The 24,035-nt window shown below is 26.0% G+C and overlaps 2 protein-coding genes across 4 annotated transcripts in view; both read right to left on the reverse strand.

Moving 5' to 3' along the window:
* LOC100574834 overlaps window positions 1–24,035 on the reverse strand; it is a 90,138-nt gene that overhangs the window by 54,841 nt on the left and 11,262 nt on the right. The window lies entirely within an intron of this gene.
* Window positions 12,151–15,867, reverse strand: LOC107884659. 2 transcript variants are annotated; one of them, XM_029491751.1, is made up of 9 exons: window positions 15,726–15,867; window positions 14,458–14,508; window positions 14,155–14,295; window positions 13,988–14,071; window positions 13,814–13,906; window positions 13,663–13,746; window positions 13,336–13,589; window positions 12,971–13,148; window positions 12,151–12,904 (listed from the first exon to the last, which is right to left on the reverse strand). In XM_029491751.1, exons 1-9 carry the CDS (start codon window positions 15,847–15,849, stop codon window positions 12,792–12,794), a joined length of 1,122 nt encoding a protein of 373 aa, XP_029347611.1. In that variant the 5' UTR covers window positions 15,850–15,867; the 3' UTR covers window positions 12,151–12,791. The 2 variants fall into 2 exon arrangements, with proteins under 2 accessions (XP_029347611.1, XP_029347610.1); XM_029491750.1 differs by having other exon boundaries at window positions 13,988–14,077.

Below are 24,035 nucleotides of genomic sequence, written 5' to 3' on the forward strand. Positions count from 1 at the left end.
TCTTAAATGTGTAAAAAAATTTCTGGAAAATTTTGAATTTAAAAAAAAATTAATTTTATGCCATTCAATCATAATTTTCATACTTAGTAACTGTAAAAAAAAACCCACGTTTAAATATAGTGATTTTACATTAAGGGTGATACGGGACATACTGTATAATATGCATAATACATATATTTGTATACTCTATATAATATATTATGTATGTTTCGTACATTTCACACATCAATAATACCCAAATCCTAACATTTGTCGACATTTAATGTATTCAAAATTTTACAAGATCAAAATGTTATTAATATTTTCATAAATATCTTGTTAAATAAACTATTAGAAATTAAAAACATTAAACTATACTACTTACTAAACATACTGAAATCTCCATGTTTTTTTCTCATGGCATTCTACATTTCTATATATAATATAATGCAGATACAATTAATACGTATCTTATATTTAATCAAAAATGATGGTAAATTTATGAAAAAAATATGTTCTTGACTTTTTATAAATTATTTTAAAATCGAGAGAAGCGGTAGTATAGTACCTAATTACCTAATTATTAGTTTCACAATATCAAGGTCATATTATTCTGTTTTTAAAAACTACGTAGTAGTGGACAATATCCTTTGAGTGTGAAACAGATAACGCATAATGCATTTAAAATTTAAATTCATCTTTAAGTGTTCATCTTCAAATGTTTGTTTTTTACCTATATTTTTAATAATTCTTGTTACCTATGGTCATAGGCCCTTTTAAATGTTCCTTTTAAAATATCTAACAACCGAAATTGAGTAATTTGATGTTAAAGCTAAGAATATATTTTATTTAATGTGGATTTTGATGCTTTAGTTATTTTTAATGAATTGGGTATACATATACTGAAATTATTGTTTGATAAATGGTCATATTATAATTTGAGAAACTATTTTAATAGTTATTGTTTTTTTTTTTCGTTATTGTAAATAAGTTGTAATACATCTACATTATTAAAATCGTACCAAATTCCAGGCTATAAATTAAAATAGTTATACCAAAAAAAAATAATTCATGGTGTACAAATTACAATCCATTAAAATAAAATAATTTTCTTTAATGCACTGATAGTGTTATAATTCACACAGTTTTATGTGAGTATATCATACTTACACATATTATTAGTGCAAATGCGTAAGGTCCATACAACAGTCGTGAACCTGTGACACACGCGACAAAGAATCTTTTTATATTCTATACTATAGACGACCACAAACTTAAATTTATAACTTGTAAAAAATACTGAAATTTATAACATTAAAACAACACTATTTTGATACTTGGGTCAAAACCAAGGAATTGAAGGAGTACAGACTTCCAGTTTTACACAGTTTGAATAGTGTTTTCATACGCAACCCACAGATCTCTATGGTTCATGCAATAACAGTGTCATATATTCATATTACTCATACAGTGTCTTTTACTTAAACACTGGCAACTGCATATTATGTACTTGTTATTAAAATAAAAGTTACATGAAAGTTGTACCTAGTATTTAATGAAATATTTTAAAACTTATAATATATTTTGTAAGTAAAAAAAAATATTTGTAGGTATATACGTATTACCTTTAACACTGTGTTACATTTCTAATATGATAAAATGCAACACACTTGATGAGAAATAGAGAAGTTAATGTACTAGACAATTATTAATAGATTATTTTTATTCTTTGTCAAAAATAAAATAGCTTTAGAACATTATAAACTGTTTGAACTAGAATTAGTAAATGCAAATAATAAAACATTAAATAATGTTTAAGTTTCAGTTTTTATATTAATTTGTATTTTATTGAAGTATGTTTTACCACAAATTGACAAAGTATATATTATATTATATATTTAATAAAGTTACTAAAAAACTCTTCTTAGTTATTGACTTCAAATTCCACAATGTTTTCAATCAAGAACTCAATTATTCAAATAGTTATGTACCTACTTAAAATCTAAATACATAATATGATTAAAATCACATAAAAAAAAATTTTGAATTTTACACTTAAATATTATTGTACATACCTAACCTAACCTATATTCAGAATATACTTAAGTAACTTTAATGACATCAAAAAATAGTTTTATAAATATTTAAATATTTTTCTATTTTTACGTTTCAAATATATTTTTTTTTTCTTCACATAAGATACCTATTAATATTATTAAATTAAATCATTTAATAACAATACCTAGTAGTATTAAACATAATTTTATTGGAAACATTACAGAACAAAATTATGTTAATCATATGGAATAGTAATGGTTTAAGGTTTACCTACGATGACCTACCTTGACTAAGTTTATTAAATTATTAATTAAAATGTACATCAACTAACGTTAAAGATCGAGTTTTATTTATAGCTCAGAAAGCCTGTCATACCATATCTCAAAAATAAGTTTAAGCAAAACATTTGAAAATAAATAATCATAACTAGTATAGAAATTAGTAGATTCAGGGAACATATAGTTAGATTAACCTGAAATGTTTGTAGATATTTGTATGACACATTTGTTGAAGTAAGCAGCCACTATAAGTGTTGGCATTAATTTTATTTATGTTTATAAGGAGGTCAAAAGTCAAAAGTCCAACATTTTTATTTAATTAATTTTTCATTTTATTGTGTCACTTCCCTGCTGTTAAACAAATTGGTATAGCAATCGGTATACTATATTATTCAATACAAGTTACTGGCACTAAATCATCAACGTATTCAAGGGTAAGTTGACATGTTCAAAAAAAAAGTTAAATACTTAGTATATTCTGAATCTCATTTAAAAAATAAAATGTGTTGATTACACCTAAAATACTCTAATGCCGGGTTGCATGAATAATCATTAAACATTTATTGAATCAATAGTCAGTTAATGGTCCCTTAAAATGATTTAGTGGCCCACGATTGGACCATTAAATTAATTAATTTTACATGCAACCCGGAATAACAAATATATAATAAAAACTAAATATAATTTAAAAAATAATAAATATTTAACAAGTATACTACTATTTTTGTTTTAAAAAGGTAAAGGTTAAAATGATAAAAATATAAGTGCTGGGTATGGTCAACTCGACATTTACCAGTATTTTATTACGTGATTCAAATGATTATGCAAAATAAATTATTTATAAAATAATGTTTTCATAAATAATATTTTTTTAGATTAAAGGTGGCTCATTAGTCCCATTCTGAATCTTTAGTATAGATAATATTACTCTAAATCTTGAAATGGATTAATTTTACAATTTGAAACCAAATAATTCAAAATGTATTCATTACAATAATGACTAATGTTGTATACATTGGGTAGGTAATTAAGTAACTCATATCCACTCAATCTGTAAAAAATAAAACTATATTTACAAAATAAATTGTTTTGCTTATTATTAAACATTATATACGACGCAGTTAAAATAAAGATACACCATACCACTTTTTTGGTCTAAATCAGAGGTACCTAGAAATCGTTGCAAATACATATTAGAAAATGATATAATTAATTATATTTGATATTCCTGTACCTACTTAGGAGCTCCTTTATTAATCGACCATTAATCTTATACAGTATCTGAACTTCTATTTTATTTTCATTGCATTTCTACGGTCCCTCCTATCCCTACCATCGTATCTAACTATTCACCACCACCACTACCTCTCTTCCATATAATTCTTGTTTCTGTTACAGACGGTAACTTCGTGTATTCGTGTCATACACCAAACACACGTATCTAAATTCAAAACAGGGAGGCAGCGAGTAGCGATGCCCCTGTATGGCGATGACGGCCATGGCAGCCGTAAGAAAATCACGTCGAAATGTTCATTAAAACGACAATACGGGGCCCACCACCAATTGCAAATTTGACCCCGCTTTGTACCTCGTCTCACGTTAACCCCATTGTTGGTTTAACATCGTTTCCTACATTGATTTCCTGTCAAACAACTATTTTGTTTTCTGATAGGTGTTTAGTCTGCAATTTACTATGGAAATGTTCAGTATTTTGATTGGTATATTAACATTTTAGTTACGACTTACGAATGACTAACGATTATTTCTACAATATTATGATATGACTGCCAAAGACATAGATATTCATGCTAAAATTAAAGTACCTATCATAAAAATAAACAAAATTCTAATATGTAAGTTTCATAATAGATCAATTAACTCTAATAATTAATTTGATAAATATAGAAATTTGATGTGTAGGTACATTGTTCACAATATCTTGAAAAAATACATAGAATAAGCTGAATAAACATGATATTTACTGACTACCATTACGGGATAACATACGAAAAATCTCCATTCATATCAAGTTTCATCTTAATTATATATTATAAGTAACATTTTCAATAGTATTTTGTGTACATAAATCGAATACTCTATGTAAATTAAAATTATTTTTGAGAACCAATTATAAGCTATACATACAACTCGTGAATTCGTGAATAACTGTTGGAAGTCAAAATATAAGTATTTTATTCAATTTAACAATGTATAAATAAAATTTTTAATTTAAATATGCTTTATTAAAATTATTATATTTACGATTTAAACAGTTTTATATTACACATCTATTAAAAACTTTTCAAATTGAATCTTAGCTTTTAATAATTACTAACCGTAATCATAATATTTGCAACAACATATTAAGTAGTTACCTAATTAGCTTTTTATTTAATTAGGTAATCACATAAAGAAATGTATTATTCTATCTGGAAAAACGATACTAGAAGGAATAGAGGTTGTAAATTTCCCTCAACTATTTTCATAGGTTAGCTAGAACCAATAATAAAATGTATCCCTCAAAATAATAACTAAAACGACTGGTGGATGAAAACTCAATAAATTTTGTGTTTTGTGTCATTTTGTGCGTCAAATAATGATCTGAGCACATTTCAGATGATCCGTGGACATGTTTGTATAAAATAAACCTAGAAATATGTACCTTAACCAAACAATAGATATCTCATGCGATATATACAAAAGATACTTCTAAAGTATACTGGAAAACTATAAAGACTACTATGAAGTCTATATACAGATACTCCTAAAACCAACGATGAAGGCGGTTTCTCAATAAAACCGGCTGTACAAATTTAGCTGTTAGTTTTTTTCTGCCGGCAATACAGACAATAATACGAATGAGAAATATAGAAAATATGTAATACACAGTATTATACTCTACTCTCAATAATGAATGTTTGCAACAATTTTATACCAAGGTATATAGCAACAAAAATCCTAAACAAAATAATAACAGCATAGGTACACACAGATATCCATAAGCTGAAAAATAGCTTAAAGTAGCCACAACTAATAATGAAATATACTTTATCCATCATCTTACGATTTCATAAAAATGTATTGAAAGAAAACCGAATGTTAGGCAAATCATAATATTTATATAGAATACAGAACATGAAATAAAGTTAAATTAAAAGAACTATCGCTAAATGGGAAAACGCACTAGTTATCAGGGATGTCTTATTGCAAAGGAAGAAAACCCAGCTAGAACCACAACCGTATTATATGAATACTTTGGTGTTGGACTGATAGTACACATTTCAACTGAATTTTATAATCCTATCTATAATCCTTACAGTTTCCAACTCAGCTTAGGACGCCTATATGTCTCACACGGGACAGACCCAGAGGACATCCTCAAATTGTTATTTTTTATAAAACAAATCAATCTGTTTGACAAAATTTAAAAATAAATGTAAAATAAAATTGCAACAGACGGCCATTTGGTAGCTTAAGTTATAACAATTGTAACTTAGGTTTAATTATTAAGGTTAATAAAAAAAAAAATATTACCAATCAATATTCAATTACTTATCAGTTATTATACACAAATACAGGCATCTACTATTGATTACTGTCCACTACTATAGTCTTATCTGTATATACTCATACCTGTTTTTAAAAATATACAGCAAACTTAATTGAAATCATTATATGTTTTTGACAGTTAATTTAACAATCAAACAATATGCAATATTGTATTACTCTTTAGTCTTTTATTGAAATATAAATTAAAATTTTCATTCATATAAATATTAATCATTTACAAATATATATATAATTATTTAACATTGTATAACCAACAATAGTTTATTAATATAATAGTCGTATGAAATTTTAAATTCTCAGTACAATTATTATTATTATTAGGTATTTCTAATTTTATTTGTATTTATTCTAACGTTTTTTTTATACAAGTTTATTCATAATTGTAATACATGATAGCGAAGTTTATATTTAATATTTCAGAGATCTGAACTATTCAGCTTAGATTTCTCAAAAAAAAACACACATTCACGTGACACGTAGGATGCTTAAAGACTAAAAAAGAGTTAATTAAACTATGTTATATTTATTATTTAACCTCAAAATATTAGGGAATATTACGATGTTTTTGTTAATTTCGTTGTTGTTATAGTTGTTTGGTTTTATTACATATTACATGGTAGTCTTATCTCCTAAATGTCCATGGTTGTAGTTGATTGCTTCTTCGTTCACTTGTAAGTTGTAATAGGTCATCCTTAACAATATGCTCTTTCACGCGACATCGACGTATTATGTTTGAGTACTTAAGGATTTTAATGATATAGGAAATGACTAACCTCAACTTCTAAAGTAGCAAGCTACAACAATCAATATCGACTCGAGATAGATACATTTTTCCCAACCTTATATATTTTTTTAGTAAATATAATACGCACTTGTTAAAAAAAAATGAAAATATATTATATGTACCTAAATATGCATTTATAATCCATAAGGTCAAACTAGTATTTATTACGATACTACCTATTTATTATTATTATAATAATAATTTATATTTTATACAATTCCAGGTTAAAAAAAGTGAGCAAGTGAATAACATATCTGAAGTACAGTGTAGGTGTCTAGAGGGGTCGCTATAACGGATGGGTTGAACTTGAATTCATTGATAAAAACGATTAATTAAGATTTTTCTTAAGCCCTAATTCATTGTTAGGTGTATGTCATAGATAATGGAACATTTTAAAGCTTAGTATATTTTATAAAATAAGATTGCCAAAGATGATCTTACTAATATTACAAATACAAATTACAATTTTACAAAAATATTGAAACATATAAGTTTTATTTTATTAAACACATATGTATATTAACATACATAACATAAATAAATAAATATTATTGCATTACTTTTAGAAAAATACGTACTTATAATGGTTGGAATATTGATTATAACAATAAATTATTACAATCTAAAGAATTAATCTATAAGAAGTTTTCGATAATATAGTAAATAAAACTACAATAAAAATACACGTGATTCAATCTCCATACATTTTTATTCGGCAAAACTAACAGCTATATTTTTAAAACGGGTAAATTATTTTAAAAAGTACTTTCATTGTTTTAAGGAAAGAAATATTTTGATAGTAAATATCTAAAGCACCTACCTCAAAATCTTTTTACAAAATCGTTTTACCCCTACGTGCGTCTTGTCGTTCAATATAAATATTATTGAAACATATTTTTATCACCTAACTAAATCATTTGACAAGTCCATTCAAGCGTTTTTTGACAATCAGCTGTGTAAAAGAAATAAATGTTTACATAAGTTATAAATCAATGTTTTTATTTTATTTCAGACTTTTAAAAGCAATGGTATCTTTGAATAAAACATGTGAAAAGAAGATACAGAATCAGTATATACAGAAACACGTGACAAATCTTTTACCCTTACTTGCATCAGCATCACCTACCATAACTTACATAAATATTGATAGTGAAAACTTAAATTTAAAGTGCACTATCGCTAACACTCTGTATTATTTATTCTATTAAACATATAATTGAGCCAACTTTCATCAACAATATAACAACATAATAATTAATAATTTATTTTTAATATTCATTATTATAGCTATAGTACCTACATCGGTATAGCTATGGGTACCTATTTAAATTTAAAATTAAATAATCTCTACATTTTATGTTGTTATTCATAAATTTAAGAATATAGGACTATACATATAGGTATCAACATTCTCGGAATAACAAAATAATATTTATATATATGTTATATTTTTTATATTTAAAAATAAACAAGTCAGATGTACACTGAGTGGAGGTGGATAATCATTTTGGTGATTATCTTGCCCCGCTGTAAGTAAGTTTAATGTTTATAGACTCATAGTACAGTTTATACTTTATACTACTTTAAATATTGATTATTATTATTCAAAGCATAATGCCATAATTTATTAAAACCCAAGAAGAAATGTCTGCAAATTAGATCACAATATTTTTATATGCCTATAGATAGTTAGAACAACATAAAAATATATTATGTAGTAAAATGTCAAAATATAAAAACTAAAATTATAAGTTTAATCAAATAATAATATGTAGTTAATATGTTTGATAGTAGGTATGCTTTGAAAATTGTATTTTACATTTTAGTTGCCATCTTATTTATAATACTTTTTCACTAATCCGATACGGCGATACCTATTTAGTGTCTGTGTGTGTGTCTGAGTGGAGGGGGGGTGTAGGTATTTTTTAACAACATAAAGGACTTTATAGGAAAATTTAACAGGCATATAATATATATAAATATTATAATAATATTACATGATAATTATATAGTCTTATATAATTGTTGGATTTAGATAACTATTTTTTTATACGAAAGAAGAAAACTTCTACAGACCACATTAAACTCTGATTTAAAATAATAGTATAAAATATCGTAATTTTTTAAAAAAAAGCTTGAAATTGTCTTATTTTTAAAGAAACGGCATTATACAGTTTGAGATTAAAATAATTTTAAAGGAAATTCAATGCAGCCTGTAGAATATATTATTTTCTCTATTAGTTTAAAAAAAAATTACCACATTTAGTTGATTATGATGACAAGATTATCATTCCCGTAAAGTGTATTTTTGTGGACAAATTTACATTGGCAACCGTATATTAACACATCCATTACTCAATGCCAAGTTATACTCATCTTCTACGGTACAGCAGAGTAGTTAACAACTTCCCTCCTTTTTTGAAAAAAAAGAAAAATGCTCCAATCTTAGGAACTGTAGAAAATTAGATCTAATATGTACTCTTGGGAATCAAAAAAAAAACTTCCCAAATACTTCACGTCTTTACAAGATGATCAAGAAAAAAAAACAAAAACCAAATTACGAAAAAACGGAAATATTTACACAAAATCAATTTTTACTGATGTTTTTTTGTTATAAATTTTAATTCAAAAGTCGAATTTCAGTAGAAAATGTAAATGTTTACCAAATATAATAGTATTACCTAGATATCCTAATACTTTAGGCTATTCATAGACATTATACATATTCGAATTTTTTTTTAGTTTTTATTCGACATGTGTATAATAAAGTTGTATATTTTGGTTTTATTTAATGAATAAAAACCATGACAATTAATATACAAAATTTTTCAGAAGTTTTTTTTCATATCAACTAAAAATATATTTACATAGTCACAATTTTTATATAAACATTTTAATTTCAAATTTTAATACAATTCATCAAAATCATGAAGATATGAAAAAATATTTTGTAGTACACTTTTTTATTCAATTTTTAATTTTTATACCTGAGGTTTGAAAATTAAATACGGTTTCTTATAAATTTTGCTTACAAGAATTAAAAAGTTTAGCGTAAAGACACATCAATTTTTTTACGAGTGTGTGTCTGAACATAAAATGTTGACAAAATTTGTCAAAATCACAAATTACTTATAGACTGTAGACATATTATAGACTGACGACCGTCTCTGCTCAGAGACATTTTACATCTTATGACTTATACAATGATTTATTATTGAATTCAAATTTAATACATCCTAAATCCTAATAGAAATAATTGTAATCAAATATCAATTTACACTTTACAGTTTACAATAACCTGATCAATGACGATGGTACGCACAACACCTATAATACGGCTGGATTTGGGGATATTATCCCGGTTTTCTCCTTTATAGTAGGTAGGTACTTAATGAATTTATTCAAATTCTGATTCAAACAGTTTTTAAGTATACTTAAAAAACATATTTAGAAATAGAAATCCTTATATTTTGTATACGATCGTTTCTTAGTAGGTACACAAAGCTTAGGAATTATTGTTAAATACCTATACTGTATTAATTATCATTGACGATTGTGATAGACTCCCTACTCTCACCACAAACTATTGCTTATAGATATCAACTAATAAATGTAAAATGTATTGTTATGAAGTTGAATCAATAAATAAATAACTCAGAAATTAAATGTTTTAATTTCGATTTAAGTGCGTTGGAATTTTAAAAAAAAAATCATCTAAAATAGTGATAAGGGTTTTTATTGGGAAAAAATATCTTATATCGTCACAGCTCCTACTTGAATGAAAGAAAATCTAAGTTTTTAAAAATATGGTCCTTACTCCATACGTATATTTAAAAATTCCAAAAATAATAATTTCAACAAATTCATCATTAAATTAAATGGTGGGGTAAGCGCGCTTAGTGAATCCACCCTGTATAAAATATCTATAGTGTATAATGTATATAGATAGTAAACTGTATAAGGTATATTATTGATGTGAAACTTGTTATACAATTCACGCGTGCAGATACACCCGTATACAAATCAAATGGGATTGTGACATTGTGGGTGCCTTATTCTTACCCTTTATTAGTTTATACAATATATTGTTTAAGCGTATACACGACAATGTATGAATATTTTTTTTATGTTAATAAGCTGGAATGTAATTAATTCACAACACGATTTTTCTCTATAAACACTGAGTAAGTACAATGTATATAATATTCAAGTGGAAATCATGAACTTTTATAAAAAAAAAATAACATTTTCATCATGCAAATGTAATAATAAAAAAACTATTTGATTAGCTTAATAGTGAAAATTATAACATAACGCATTGTAAAAAGTTGTACCTATATATTTTTTTTAAATATTATAATAACTTGGAAAAAAATTTAGTACAATGTATACAAACATATTATTGTATTCATTTATAAAATCAGATTAAAATGTAAATTTATTTTAGTATAAATATAGACTTAGTTTTGTTATAATAAGAATTAACTCAAAATAACACGATTACAGAATAACATACCTAAGGAATTTCATATAATTCTATCTTAAATTAGTTAAATTAATCATAAAATTAAAAATTACTAAGAAATGTATTTTATTTTATTTAATAAATAAAAATTAACTATAGATTTATTTTTTTTATATGTTAGGACATATTTCCTTGGAGGGAATAATAATTATAATTTATAAATAATAATAATCATATTCAATTACAGTACAAAAAATATTAACCAATGATGGTACCAAAATATGTTGAACCAATAAAAACAAATCGTAAAATAAATATATTCTTCAACGAAGAATACTAAATTCAGCTGTTAATAATATTATATCAATATTAAAATTAAAATAATTTTATAATGTTTTCTTCATTTTTAATTCATGAATCATGAAAAAAATATAAAAAGTGCCTACCTACCCAGAAGTAAATCCATTATAAATAATTAATTTTATATACTGTATAAATAATAAATACAAACACTAAACAAAGATTAAAATAATAATAACGGATACACTTTATACAAACGTTAGTACTTTATAGACTTATGGTCTATAAGTTGGTAAAAAAAAAATTATAATAAAAAAGTCAACGTGAGTGTCATTAATGAATAATGGATGACTGCTCACATCAAAAATTATCTCTAAAATATTATGTACCTACCTATCTACCTATTTCTTATTATTAGTCTGTTCATTAACGTGATTGATTAATATCAATATGTATAATTATGTATCTTCCCGTTAACACTTAATATAATATAGGTACTAATTGTTTTAAACAAAGACATTTGGATACTTAATATTCAGCTTTGTTAAAATTTAAACTTCAAAACGCTCTTCTAAAATCAAAATAAACTGAGAATTTTAATTTAAAAATATCAAGTAAAATTATAAAATAAAAGTTTATCATATTATCAAACTTACATAGATAATTTTCAAAATGTATTATATTTTCACAAATTACAAATATATATTAGGCTTTTTTTTTATTTTTTTAATATAGTTTTTAATATTCTTGAAATTTATACAAGGTTACTCACTTGCTCTTACTTATATTACAATATTGATGAGTTAGGCTTAACTTAATATTGAACGTTTATATTTTTATGAGTTAGGTAGATACTTAACGTTTTTAAAACAACACTATACAAATACTATGGTAGTAGCCCTAGTAACACGAGGAATCCCCGGAAGAGCCCACGGAATTCCCTTCGGGAATCCCTAGACTCTCCCTACCAAATCCGAATTTCCGCTCCTTAGGTGCTCCATCGAATTATTTGCTGGGACTCCAGAAAAGGAATTAATAGGGAGTCCTTTCCTAGTAACACAAGGAATCCCAGGGAGTTCCTACGAAATACACTTCGGTAATCCCCACTCTCACTACCAAATCTGAATTTCCGCTCCTTTAAATTACTTACTGAGACTCCAGAAAAGGAATTAACATAGTTAAAATGCAAATATAATATATTTTATAACGTAATAAAAAGTACTCTTTATTTATAGTCAATACCCTATATAATTATAACATACAAACATTAAAAACTTAATAATAATATTAAACAAATTCTTATACAAATTTCAAAATTAATAAAATATAAAAATAAAGTAAGAATACCACTTTGTTATTATGTTAGTGCCGCTGTACGTTTAAGACGGTCTATTGAATGACGTAACCAGCTACTAGTGACTTTCTCAGCTTTTTCATCGGAAAAGTTTTTGTAACGACTTCGACCAACATCTAAAATTTTACATAATTTTTTAATTTTTAGTGATGAATTTAAACAATAGAGGGTTTTTAAATTACCACAAATAAGTTTATACAGCAGTGAACTCTTCATTGCATACTTTTTTTCAACCGTGTTTGATGGTTTTCTACCAGTGAAGGAAATTAATACACCTATTTTGTCACTGAATATATTATCTAAAGATGACTTGATAAATGTGCTGTCATCTAACCCTCTAAAACTGCTGATCCTGTTTGCCTGTAATAATATGGTACTAGTATAAAATTAATTGTATATAATAAAACAATTATTACAATTGTTACGTATCACTAACAATCACTATACATAAACATATACAAACATTTTTTAAGTTAATACTATACAATTTTAATGATTTATATAATTTAAGAGTAACTATTTCCTTTTAAATAATTTGTACTCATACCAATTTTTCTTTAAATTCAATATCCGTTATTAAACGTTGTTCTATTTCATTTAGAGATTGAATATCTTGAAGTGGAAAAGTGGTTGAAAATTCAATATTCCAATTTTTGTCTGCTGGAGCATCAGTCATATTTTTATTTACTAAAAATAAAATTTGTTTTTGGTTATTTTCTATAATCTCAAACTTTTGAGCCATTTGAACTTGAGATTTTATGAGAAACTTCAAAGCTCCTTCAATGTTAAACTGTTCCTTGACTGTAAAGTAAATGAATAATTATTATTTCTTACTATAACAATTATAAATACGTTTATATAAAAATATAATTACCCTTATTCGGAGTTTCGTTATATTCTGCTTCAACTGAACTTGTTGGACTTAGATGAGCTGGAAAAACGGCTTGCTTGGTAATTTCTGAATATAATTTCAGTAAAGAATATTTAGAATTAATATATTTCTACAGTAGTTTACTTAAACTTACTTTTTTTTATAGTTCCATCACCTTCGTCTGGAAATAAATCAATAGAGTTTGTTGATATAGACGGACTAACATCAAATGTCACAATGTTTTTTCCTTAACAAAATTTGAATTAATGAGATAAATACTGAAATATATTATAAAGATTGAAATAAAGATAATATTATTAACAATTACTTTTCTTAGTAGTTTTACCATCTATTTCTTTACGGAAAAAATCAATTGAGTTTGTTGATTGTGTAGGACTAGTTATTTGATCATCTGTTTCTTATAAGAAAGGTACAAATAATGTAAAAAAGAAGGTTAACAGTTAAAGTTTTATTAAATTAAGCTTTCCTAATTACTTTTGATTGGACTGTCATCATTGTCACTGCTAAAGAATAGATTAGATGATTTAAATTGTTCTGCATTATTCATAGAAGTAGAGGCTACAACTGTCTCGGAATTTTTATTATTGCACCACATCAGAGTTTCTTCATTTAAACCTGAAAATTATAACAAAATAACTCAGTGATAAATATATATATTATTCAACTATAGTTGAAATATTAATGCAATAAAAATAGCTATAAAAACAATTTATAAATAAATAATTTTAATCATTACTTAATATAAATATTAACATTAGTTTTTTTGCTTATGCTTACTTTTAATGGGTTCCATAGAAGATGATAGGAGATTTGCACATGTATGATTTCCTATTTAAAAAAAAAAAAAATAATAATGTTTATCCTTATAGGTGTTTCATAATAATGAACTCAAATTATTTCAGTTAGCAATTCATACATAATAATATTATCGTCACTCATACATGTAATTGATGACCTTCATCAGATATAGGTACACGGTAATTGGAAAAAAAAGTCTCACACTAGGAAAAAAAAGTCCCCAAAAAAAATGAATGAAAATATATCAAAATTGAAGTATAAATATGTTAAAATTGTATTGAAAAATATATTAAAGTTACACAAAAAATCAATTAATATAAAAAATAGAAAGAAGCTTAACTACTTATATAATATATATATTTAATTTTTAAGTTCCTTAATGAAGATCATATTTTTGGCTTTTGCTGTAACTTAGTAATTTAGTATTTATAGTTATAATGTAATGATAATAATATGGTATATATCAAATTGTATGGATAAATATAAAAAGTTCATATTATAAATTATTCACCATAAATTGAAAGGTAGTTTTAAAAAATTTTAGTTTGTTATAATAGGAATTCATTCTGAATGGTTTTTAAAATATAGTAGACTAATAAATATAATATACAAAATTTCTATAGATACTTATAATTTGAACTTTGATTAGGAATATTAAATAAAATCAAACGTTTTTTGGTATAATAATAGGTTATAATATGTAGGTATACATACGTTAAAAAGGCCTGATTATAGGTATAAACAGCTGGCCTTTTTAACGGCCGTGCGTCATAACATAAGAAAGAGCTGTACCTAATTATAGTATTACATTTTTATAGCATTGTTATTATAATTATATAGGTACTATAATTGTATTTATTATTGACACTTGTATTAAATTAAATTTTATTATATTTCAAAATGTGATTTAAGTAAGTAATTAACATTTTTTATGATATTATAAGATTTTTTATGTAATTTTAATGTATTTTTCAATACAATTTTAACATATTTATTCTTTAATTTTGATACATTTTCATTAATTTATATCTGGACTTTTTTTCCGCGATTCAGGTACACATTGCACATCCAGACAACCAGAACAATTTTATCATAGTATTTTTTTAATTAGTATATAACAAACTAAATAATCAAATTAATTGAATAAATTATAAGAAATAAGAAAATAAGGATGTTTATTTAAGCTTGGGATGTGACAGATAAAATTTTATTTTATAGAAGTAACAAAAAAAATTACACTGTCTTACTCTTTTTTATATGAGGTTGTGTAAAAGATTTTGGTGGTTTCGGGAGGATAGGTAACTTTTCAGCGTTTAATTTAGTTGTCTTAGTTGTTTCAATGTTTTTACCTAAAACCAATAAAATACTCATATTATTTTTAAAATTTTTATAAATATGGAAATACAAAATACAATTTATTATAAGACCAATTGTAAATAATTATTTTACTTGATCTTTTTAAATGTTGAACATTATCCTCATCTTCTAAAAATAACTTTTTTTTTGCTCTATTTTTACGTTGACTTTTAATAATACTTTCTACTTCTGTGTCAACTTCGGATAAATTATATTTAATGGCGTCAATCTCTTTCTCTTTAATTCTGTTATAATCATCTAAAAAAAAATATTTACGTATTAGAACATAAAATATGTTTAAATTTATAAAAAATATTTAGGAACTAAGTTCTTCTTGAAACAATACACCGTGTTCAATCAATTGCACTGATCGTGTTTTTCACAAGTAATAAAATAACAACTTTTCAAATAAAACAAATGTATTTAATAAATATACTGTTTAATTTATTAGTCTTTCTTACTCATACTTACTACTAGAACCAAGAATATTTATGAATTTACATAAGGACCAGTTTGTATCTACTGGTATTAGGTTTTTCACCATTTGATTAATATTTGACATCGATTTCACGTGTGTTGGATAATAACAAAGTTTATCGTGTTTAGCTAACCAATTCATTGGAACTGATTGGATACCATCGTCAAATTCCACAACAGCATATTTTTTGTAACTTAAACAAAAATTATATAGATAAAAATCATTATTTTTTTATTAATAAATTTAACGGGCCTTTGAATATATGCATAAATTGTTAGACACATATATTATAAACACTGTATTGAAGAGTTACTTATCTTAAGTTACAAGTTACTGTAAAAAAATTACTTTTTAAGTAATTTGATGTGTTATTGTTATCTACCACGAGCCACCATATGCACGGACTAAGTACCCAATTAATAAGATAGGCAGAAAAATTAATTAATTTTATTTTTATACCTATTTGTACTTTGTTGTTTGATTATGTTGTGAATTTTGTTTAAGAGGACGCAAAAACATTTTTTATATGTTTTTAAGTAAAATCACTCATTACAATTACTTTAAATAAGATAGAGAATAATAGTTTTGAGGGAATGTCATATCAATTTGTCTAAATATTGTCTCAAAACAATTTAAATATCATTTAAATGTATAACATTTTTTTGTTTATTCTTAAAGTCGAATACTAAGTCAAATAACAATAATATATAAAATTGATATAACATTCCCTCAAAAATATCATCCTCAATCCATAAGCGTGCGCACAGGGGGGGGGGGGGTGAGCCGTGGCCCACCCTGCAAGACGTACCGAAATTTGTATACATGGTAATACATGATTTAAACATCACGATTTTTGATTTTTTTTAAATCATAGAACATTAATTAGGTAGGTGAAAAATAACATTGATGATAATCAATGATAATAAATTAAATGTCTTTAAAAATAAAATTGATAACATATTACCATTACAGATTGCGAAATTGTATTTATTTAAAATTTAAAACCGTGTTGACAATTAAAATATTTATTATTTAATTTTTAAAAAATATGTATCTGTTTTTTATCATATGAATGATTTGTGCCTTAAATAGTGGGTGATTACGTGTAGGTAAATTAAAGTATAATTGTTTCTTCCATCAGAGTTCAGATTTCTTAATCTTTATTGACTTGGCCCACCCTACCACAAATGTCTGCGAACGACTATGTCTCAATCTTTTCTGTACTGAGTAATTTTACTCTAAGATTACTTAAAAATATAATAAAAATGATTCTGCGTTAATGTATTTTGTCTATGTCACGCGTGGGCTAGAGAGAGAAAACAAATAGTGCGTTAACATCCTCTTAACATTGAGCCGCCATATTAGCATGATTATAATAATGTACCTAACTAACGAATATAATATAATATTTAGATATATTATATCTAAATATTAAGTAATAAGTATAGTATATAGATACTTACCGAATACGATCATCTTTTGTTTCCATAGTTAACAAAATATAGGCTATAGAGAAACGTCGTGACTCGTGATAATTTAAACAGAACGTACAACACTCAACAATGGACAAAATATTATAATTAACGATTAACGGCGAACGGACAGTACCACAAAGGTCGCACTAATAAACGTTTCTAAATACGAGTAAACAAGGATCTAACATCATGTTTCTTTTACGGTTTCCAAGGGTCCGACCGACGACCGTGGTTTAAGATATACGACCATGGTTCTGACTTCAGATCATAAGTAAACATAAGCCCAATATCAGCCCAATATCAGGATATCATGCTAGAAAGTGATAAACTGTAGCGGGCAGCGAAATTTTAAAACATGCTAAACCGGCTCATTTAATTGTGGACTTGGCGTCTGATTTACAATTCGTGTGTCGGCTATTCTATATCAGACCTAAATTTGCGCGAATGTTGAACGGCAATAAATTATGTATACATGTAAGATACCTGTCACTTAATAAATGTAATATTAATAGTTATTAGTTTGTTACATCATCAGTATATATAATTGTACATTGTATATACAACATACATTCACAAACCACAATGTAAGTATTTATTATTATTAAATATACTTATATACATAATAATAATGTTAATAATAAACTAGGCCAAGAAAACCATTGAATTATTGCTCATCCAGGAATTTAAGACTACTGGTTTCTCAAGAGTATGAAAGACAACTTTTACAAATTTCAAATGAACAAATTGATCATAATTTAGAACATGCTTCAGAATATCTTGTTGAAGTAAGTTTTGAATTAATAAAATCTATGTATTATATATTTTGAGTAAACATTATTAATACTTTAATAAAAGTATATTTTACATTTACTTGCAAGTAATTGTGTGTAATTTTTTTTTTTAGCAACAACAATCTTCTAATATTACAAATGACATATTTCAATTTCCAATGTTTATTGATGAAGGCATGGATCATGATTCAAATACAATAACCATTTCCACAGAAGATGACATTTACATTGATGACATCCCTGCAGTAGATATTCAAAATGAAAACTTTGATATTTTATTTGAAATAAAAAACTGGGCATTGACTGAAAACGTGACTGCTAAAGCCGTAAAGTCTTTACTTTTAATTATGCGAAAATATTTCAAGCATCTTCCAGCTGATCCACGGACCCTATTATCTACACCAAGATCAACTTGCCTACGAGTAGTAGAACCTGGAGTATACTACCATTTTGGATTGAAAAATTGTATTATAAATTTTTTGAAAAGCAATAGTTCTTTTAATAACCTTTCAAGTATTGACATAATATTTAACACTGATGGGCTTCCATTATCAAAATCATCTAGTAGTCAATTGTGGCCGATCCTTGGCTCTGTTATTGGGTTTAAGGAAGTTTTTGTTATTGGACTTTATCATAGTTTTTCTGGTAAGCCAAAGGATGTTAATACCTATTTTCACGATTTTTTACAAGAATCTAAACTTCTTGTCGAAGAAGGTTTGATTTTCAATTCAAAAAACTATACTTGTAGGATTAAAATGTTTGTGGCAGATTCACCAGCAAAGGCATTTGCTTTATGTATTAAACACCACAGTGGCTATTCATCATGCACAAAATGTTATTCTGAAGGTGAATATGTAAACCATAGAATTTGTTTTCCTGATGTTGGTTCAGTACTGAGGACTGATACAAGTTTTATTGAAAAACATGATGATAATTACCATCGTGGTGAAACACCATTGGTAAATATTCCACAATTTGGTCCTGTAACCAATGTTCCTCTCGATTATATGCATCTTGTATGCTTAGGAGTTGTAAAAAAATTAATTAACTTATGGTTTGAGGGACCATTAAATGTTCGTATAAGATCTAGTGTAGAGAAAGAAATATCGTTCAAGATAAATGAAATTAGGTCATATATTCCAATTGAATTCCAAAGGAAGCCGAGACCTCTTAATGAATATAAACACTGGAAAGCCGTTGAATTCAGAACATTTCTGCTTTATATTGGACCAATTGTTCTTAAAAATAAAATATCAATGGACACTTATCAACATTTCCTTACATTACATGTTGCCATAACAATATTGTGTAGCAGAGAACTTACTGAAGAACATTTATTATATGCCGAAAACCTGTTAAAACATTTTGTAATTACATTTAAAATAATTTATGGGGTTCATAACCTTAGTCACAATGTTCACGGATTAATTCATCTTGCCAAAGATTGTAAAATGTATGGATCATTGGATGCATTTTCAGCATTTCGCTTTGAAAATCATATGCAACAGTTACTAAAGCTAATAAGAACATATAATTATCCAATTCAACAAGTAGTTAGAAGACTAAGTGAGATAGCTAACAAACTCACTCCTGAACTTGAAAAAGAGATGGATGTAATTATGTGGTCCCAACATAAAAATGGGCCAATGCTGTCTTCTTGTCATCCACCTCAATTTAAAAAAATAAAAATAAATGGTTTAACATTTACAGCCAATAATTCAAAAGATTGGTGCTGCCGTACAAGCTGTGATTCTTTTGTACTTATTGAAAATATTGCATATCAGTCAAAACAACTAGTGATTATAGGAAAACAGTTTTTGGTAAAATTTGAATTATATAAATATCCATGTAAATCTTCATACCTCAACATTTACAAATTAAGAAATTTGTCAGCAGAATTGAAAATTTGGAAAGTTGAAACTATTGTAAACAAATATTTTTTGTATAAAGTTGAAAATGGAACATTTGCTGCATTCCCTATGATTCATAGTGAAATTAGTGAAAAACAAAATATTTAATATTTTAATATAATTAAAATGGGTACGTAAAAATGTAATTTATTTTATTTGTAAATATTTTGGTTGCAATTAATTAAACAAATGTTTATATTTTCAAAATAATTGATTTTTGTATTTATTTCTATTAAATTATTAAATAATCACCACTGCTAGCTTTGATGATGTACTTTATTACATGTTATATACAAATTAAATATAGTAAAAACAAAATAATTGAAATACCCTGTAAAAAAAAGTTGATGATATTGTATACAATTAATACACATATATTATATTAATATAGACTTATAGCTCTATTATTGGATAGGATACTCAAAAAGCACCTATAGAGTTTAAACGATCATATATTAAGACTGGAACCTATATAAAACTAATTCATTCTTACAAATTTGACTCGATATTAAAACCTTGCTATTCAATATAATGTGGTTTTGGGGTATAATATTATTTATATTATATAATAATTGTGTACCCCAAAATTAGATTATACAATGACAGCAAAGTTGTAAAGTGTATATAATAGCATATATGGAAATTCCATAGAAGTTGTATGGACTCAACTATAGAAAACAGTCATGGCTGCGCATGCTGTGTATATATATACATGTGCTGTGTATATATGCACCAAGTAAAATACTATATTCTCAATTCTCGAGGAACTAGAGTTCATATAGAAAGTTGTACGAAATCCTTAACTGAACTCCAGCCATGGAGTATAATGGGATGTGCTAAGTTATATTTTATGATTATCAACTCCCCAGGGATGTCCCTAGGAGTTTGTATAGAATCCTTAACTGGACTCCAGCCATGGAGTATAATGGGATGCGCCAAGTTATATTTTATGAATATCAACTCCCCAGGGATGTCCCTAGGAGGTTACATGGAATCCTTAACTGGACTCCAGCCATGGAGTATAATGGGATGCGCCAAGTTATATTTTATGAATATCAACTCCCCGGGGATGTCCCTAGGAGGTTACATGGACTCTTTAGCTGGAATCCAATGCTGGTGCCTAATGGGAGACTCCCATTACACTCCCTGGAATCCAAGTGTTACTAGGGAGATAGTTCATAGTTCCATACAAGACCTTTTTCTAAGTACAAGTACTTTTATTTCATACGAATTTATAAAAATATTATACTACCATAATAGACACGAGGACGAAGTTAGTAGTGGACATAGCGACAGTGTGAAACGCCATTTATAAATCAGTATGACGGTATCTGCAAAGTGCAGCCTGTCAGCCTGTAGCTATTAAGTCACTCGTTCTGCAATTACTTGTTCTCGGCTATACGCTGTACGTGGCATACGAAGTAATTCAGTCAAGTTTAACAACAATAATTATTGAGATTAAACCAAAAATATACTGGTAAGTAGTAAGTACTAGGTATCTTGACACCGAAATTACGCGATCACTGTACATCTCTAGTTTTTTTTTCAACGCAATTATAATTAATATTCTCAAAAATAACTTTGATGGCTACATGGTATAGTACAGTATAATATTTAAATGTGTATTGTTATAGTATAATATTATATAGATAAATTACATGTTTTGAAATATTTCCATCATAATTTTTATTAGCTGCTGGTTGCTTACTTCCTATAGTTCCTATCAATTATTTTTTTATTTAATATAAAAATATTTAGTTTAGAAATATTGGTCGTATAAATACATATTTGTATTCAATTCAGCCCTAAAGGATTTATTACAATTCCATTTCAACATTAAAAGTTTACTGGATATCTTTCAAAGTTATAGAATATTTTTCAAACTATCTTACTTATCAATTATCATAGCTTTGAAAATCGTATTAATTTTAATAAAAAAAAATTATAAACCACTATTTTTCACCTAAGCAGAAGATGAACAATAACCGATACGAATTCCCAACACCACTGTTTCTTATCCATGTTATTGAAAAATATTATGCATTATACAATACCTAAATTAAAAATCAGTGAAAATCATGGCGATTACTTACAGGCGTATACAGTTATAGGTACTTCTTAATATACTATACCTATACTAAGACTTTCAAATGCAAATATGCAATAATAAATGTATACAAGTGTAAAATGTGAACAACTGAGCCTATAGTTTAGGTTAATATTCAATGTACATAACTTATGATCAATGAATTAAATAACATTGGATCGTCTATTTCAGTAGGTATATCCTATATCAAAATATATTAAACCACAGTCTCAAGATATTTAATCTCTATTCGTTTTGTAAGTACTTTTTAAGTACTTAAGGTTTGAAAAACAAAATAAACACAAAACACAGTAAACTTCAGATCCTCATTTAGATTTCTCATTAAAAATGTTATAATATAGTTGCATTAAGTATAAAGTATTGTATCTGTATGGATGCCTATTTGAAAAGATTCGATGTAGCCAAATCTACAAGGTCATAAACCCATAACCTTTCGACTTAATAAACGTATATAAATTAATTGCATAATTTCAAAAAACAATGAAAAAATAATCAATAGAGTAGGACCCTTCACCCACCAATATTATTTTGAAGCAATTAAATATTATGTTAAAATAAATATAATGTTACAGAGTCTAGGTATATATTATATAAATTGGTAAATAAAACAGTTGGGTATAATATTGATTAATTATAAACGCACCTACTTTATATTTAATCAGTGGGTATATAATAACAACAATTATGAGGGGTTAGTACCGAATCCTGATCTTCACAATGATAATTTAATTAGATAGATAAGATCCGGTAAAAATGGACTTTTTTACCTTTACAATATCACTCATATAGTCATATTTTATAAACCATAATACAATACAGTACATACCTACATATTATAGGCACTATTATATTACAGAAACACAATATCATATTATTATAAAAACTGTACAGAATTCTAATCCTATCCGTGCACTAACAAAACTGGTAAAGCAATATATTCAGTATTATAATTAAATAGCATGGTCTGCGTGTTCCATTCCGGCATAAAAATCCCTGAGGACTTATTAGTTTAGGTAGGTACATGTTATATGCTTATATATGACGGTAGTTAGAGTAAGTTTCTTTACCGTTTGTGTAACGTAAGTAGAAGTAAAACTATTTTCTTCCTTACAATGTCTACTTTTTATAATTATTTATTTCTTTTATTTTATTTTATTTCATATGCAGAATATAAATCCTTGACTCACTGTGAAGTAGCCCACTTGAAATAATTAGCAATACACGTTTATTTTTAATAATTATTATTTATTACTGTTCCGGTAAACTCTATGGTCAAATACTTAAATTACAATATTGTACTCCAAATTTTTTAGATACCTACCTAGATATTTCAAATATTTCAATTCATAAAACATACAAATTTGTATATAACAACTTTCATGATGCAGATACGTACCTACAATTTTTTTTAATATTTTTTTTATAGAGTATTTATGTCAT

This window comes from Acyrthosiphon pisum, chromosome A3, assembly GCF_005508785.2.
Source record: "Acyrthosiphon pisum isolate AL4f chromosome A3, pea_aphid_22Mar2018_4r6ur, whole genome shotgun sequence".
NCBI classification, from domain to species: domain Eukaryota; kingdom Metazoa; phylum Arthropoda; class Insecta; order Hemiptera; family Aphididae; genus Acyrthosiphon; species Acyrthosiphon pisum.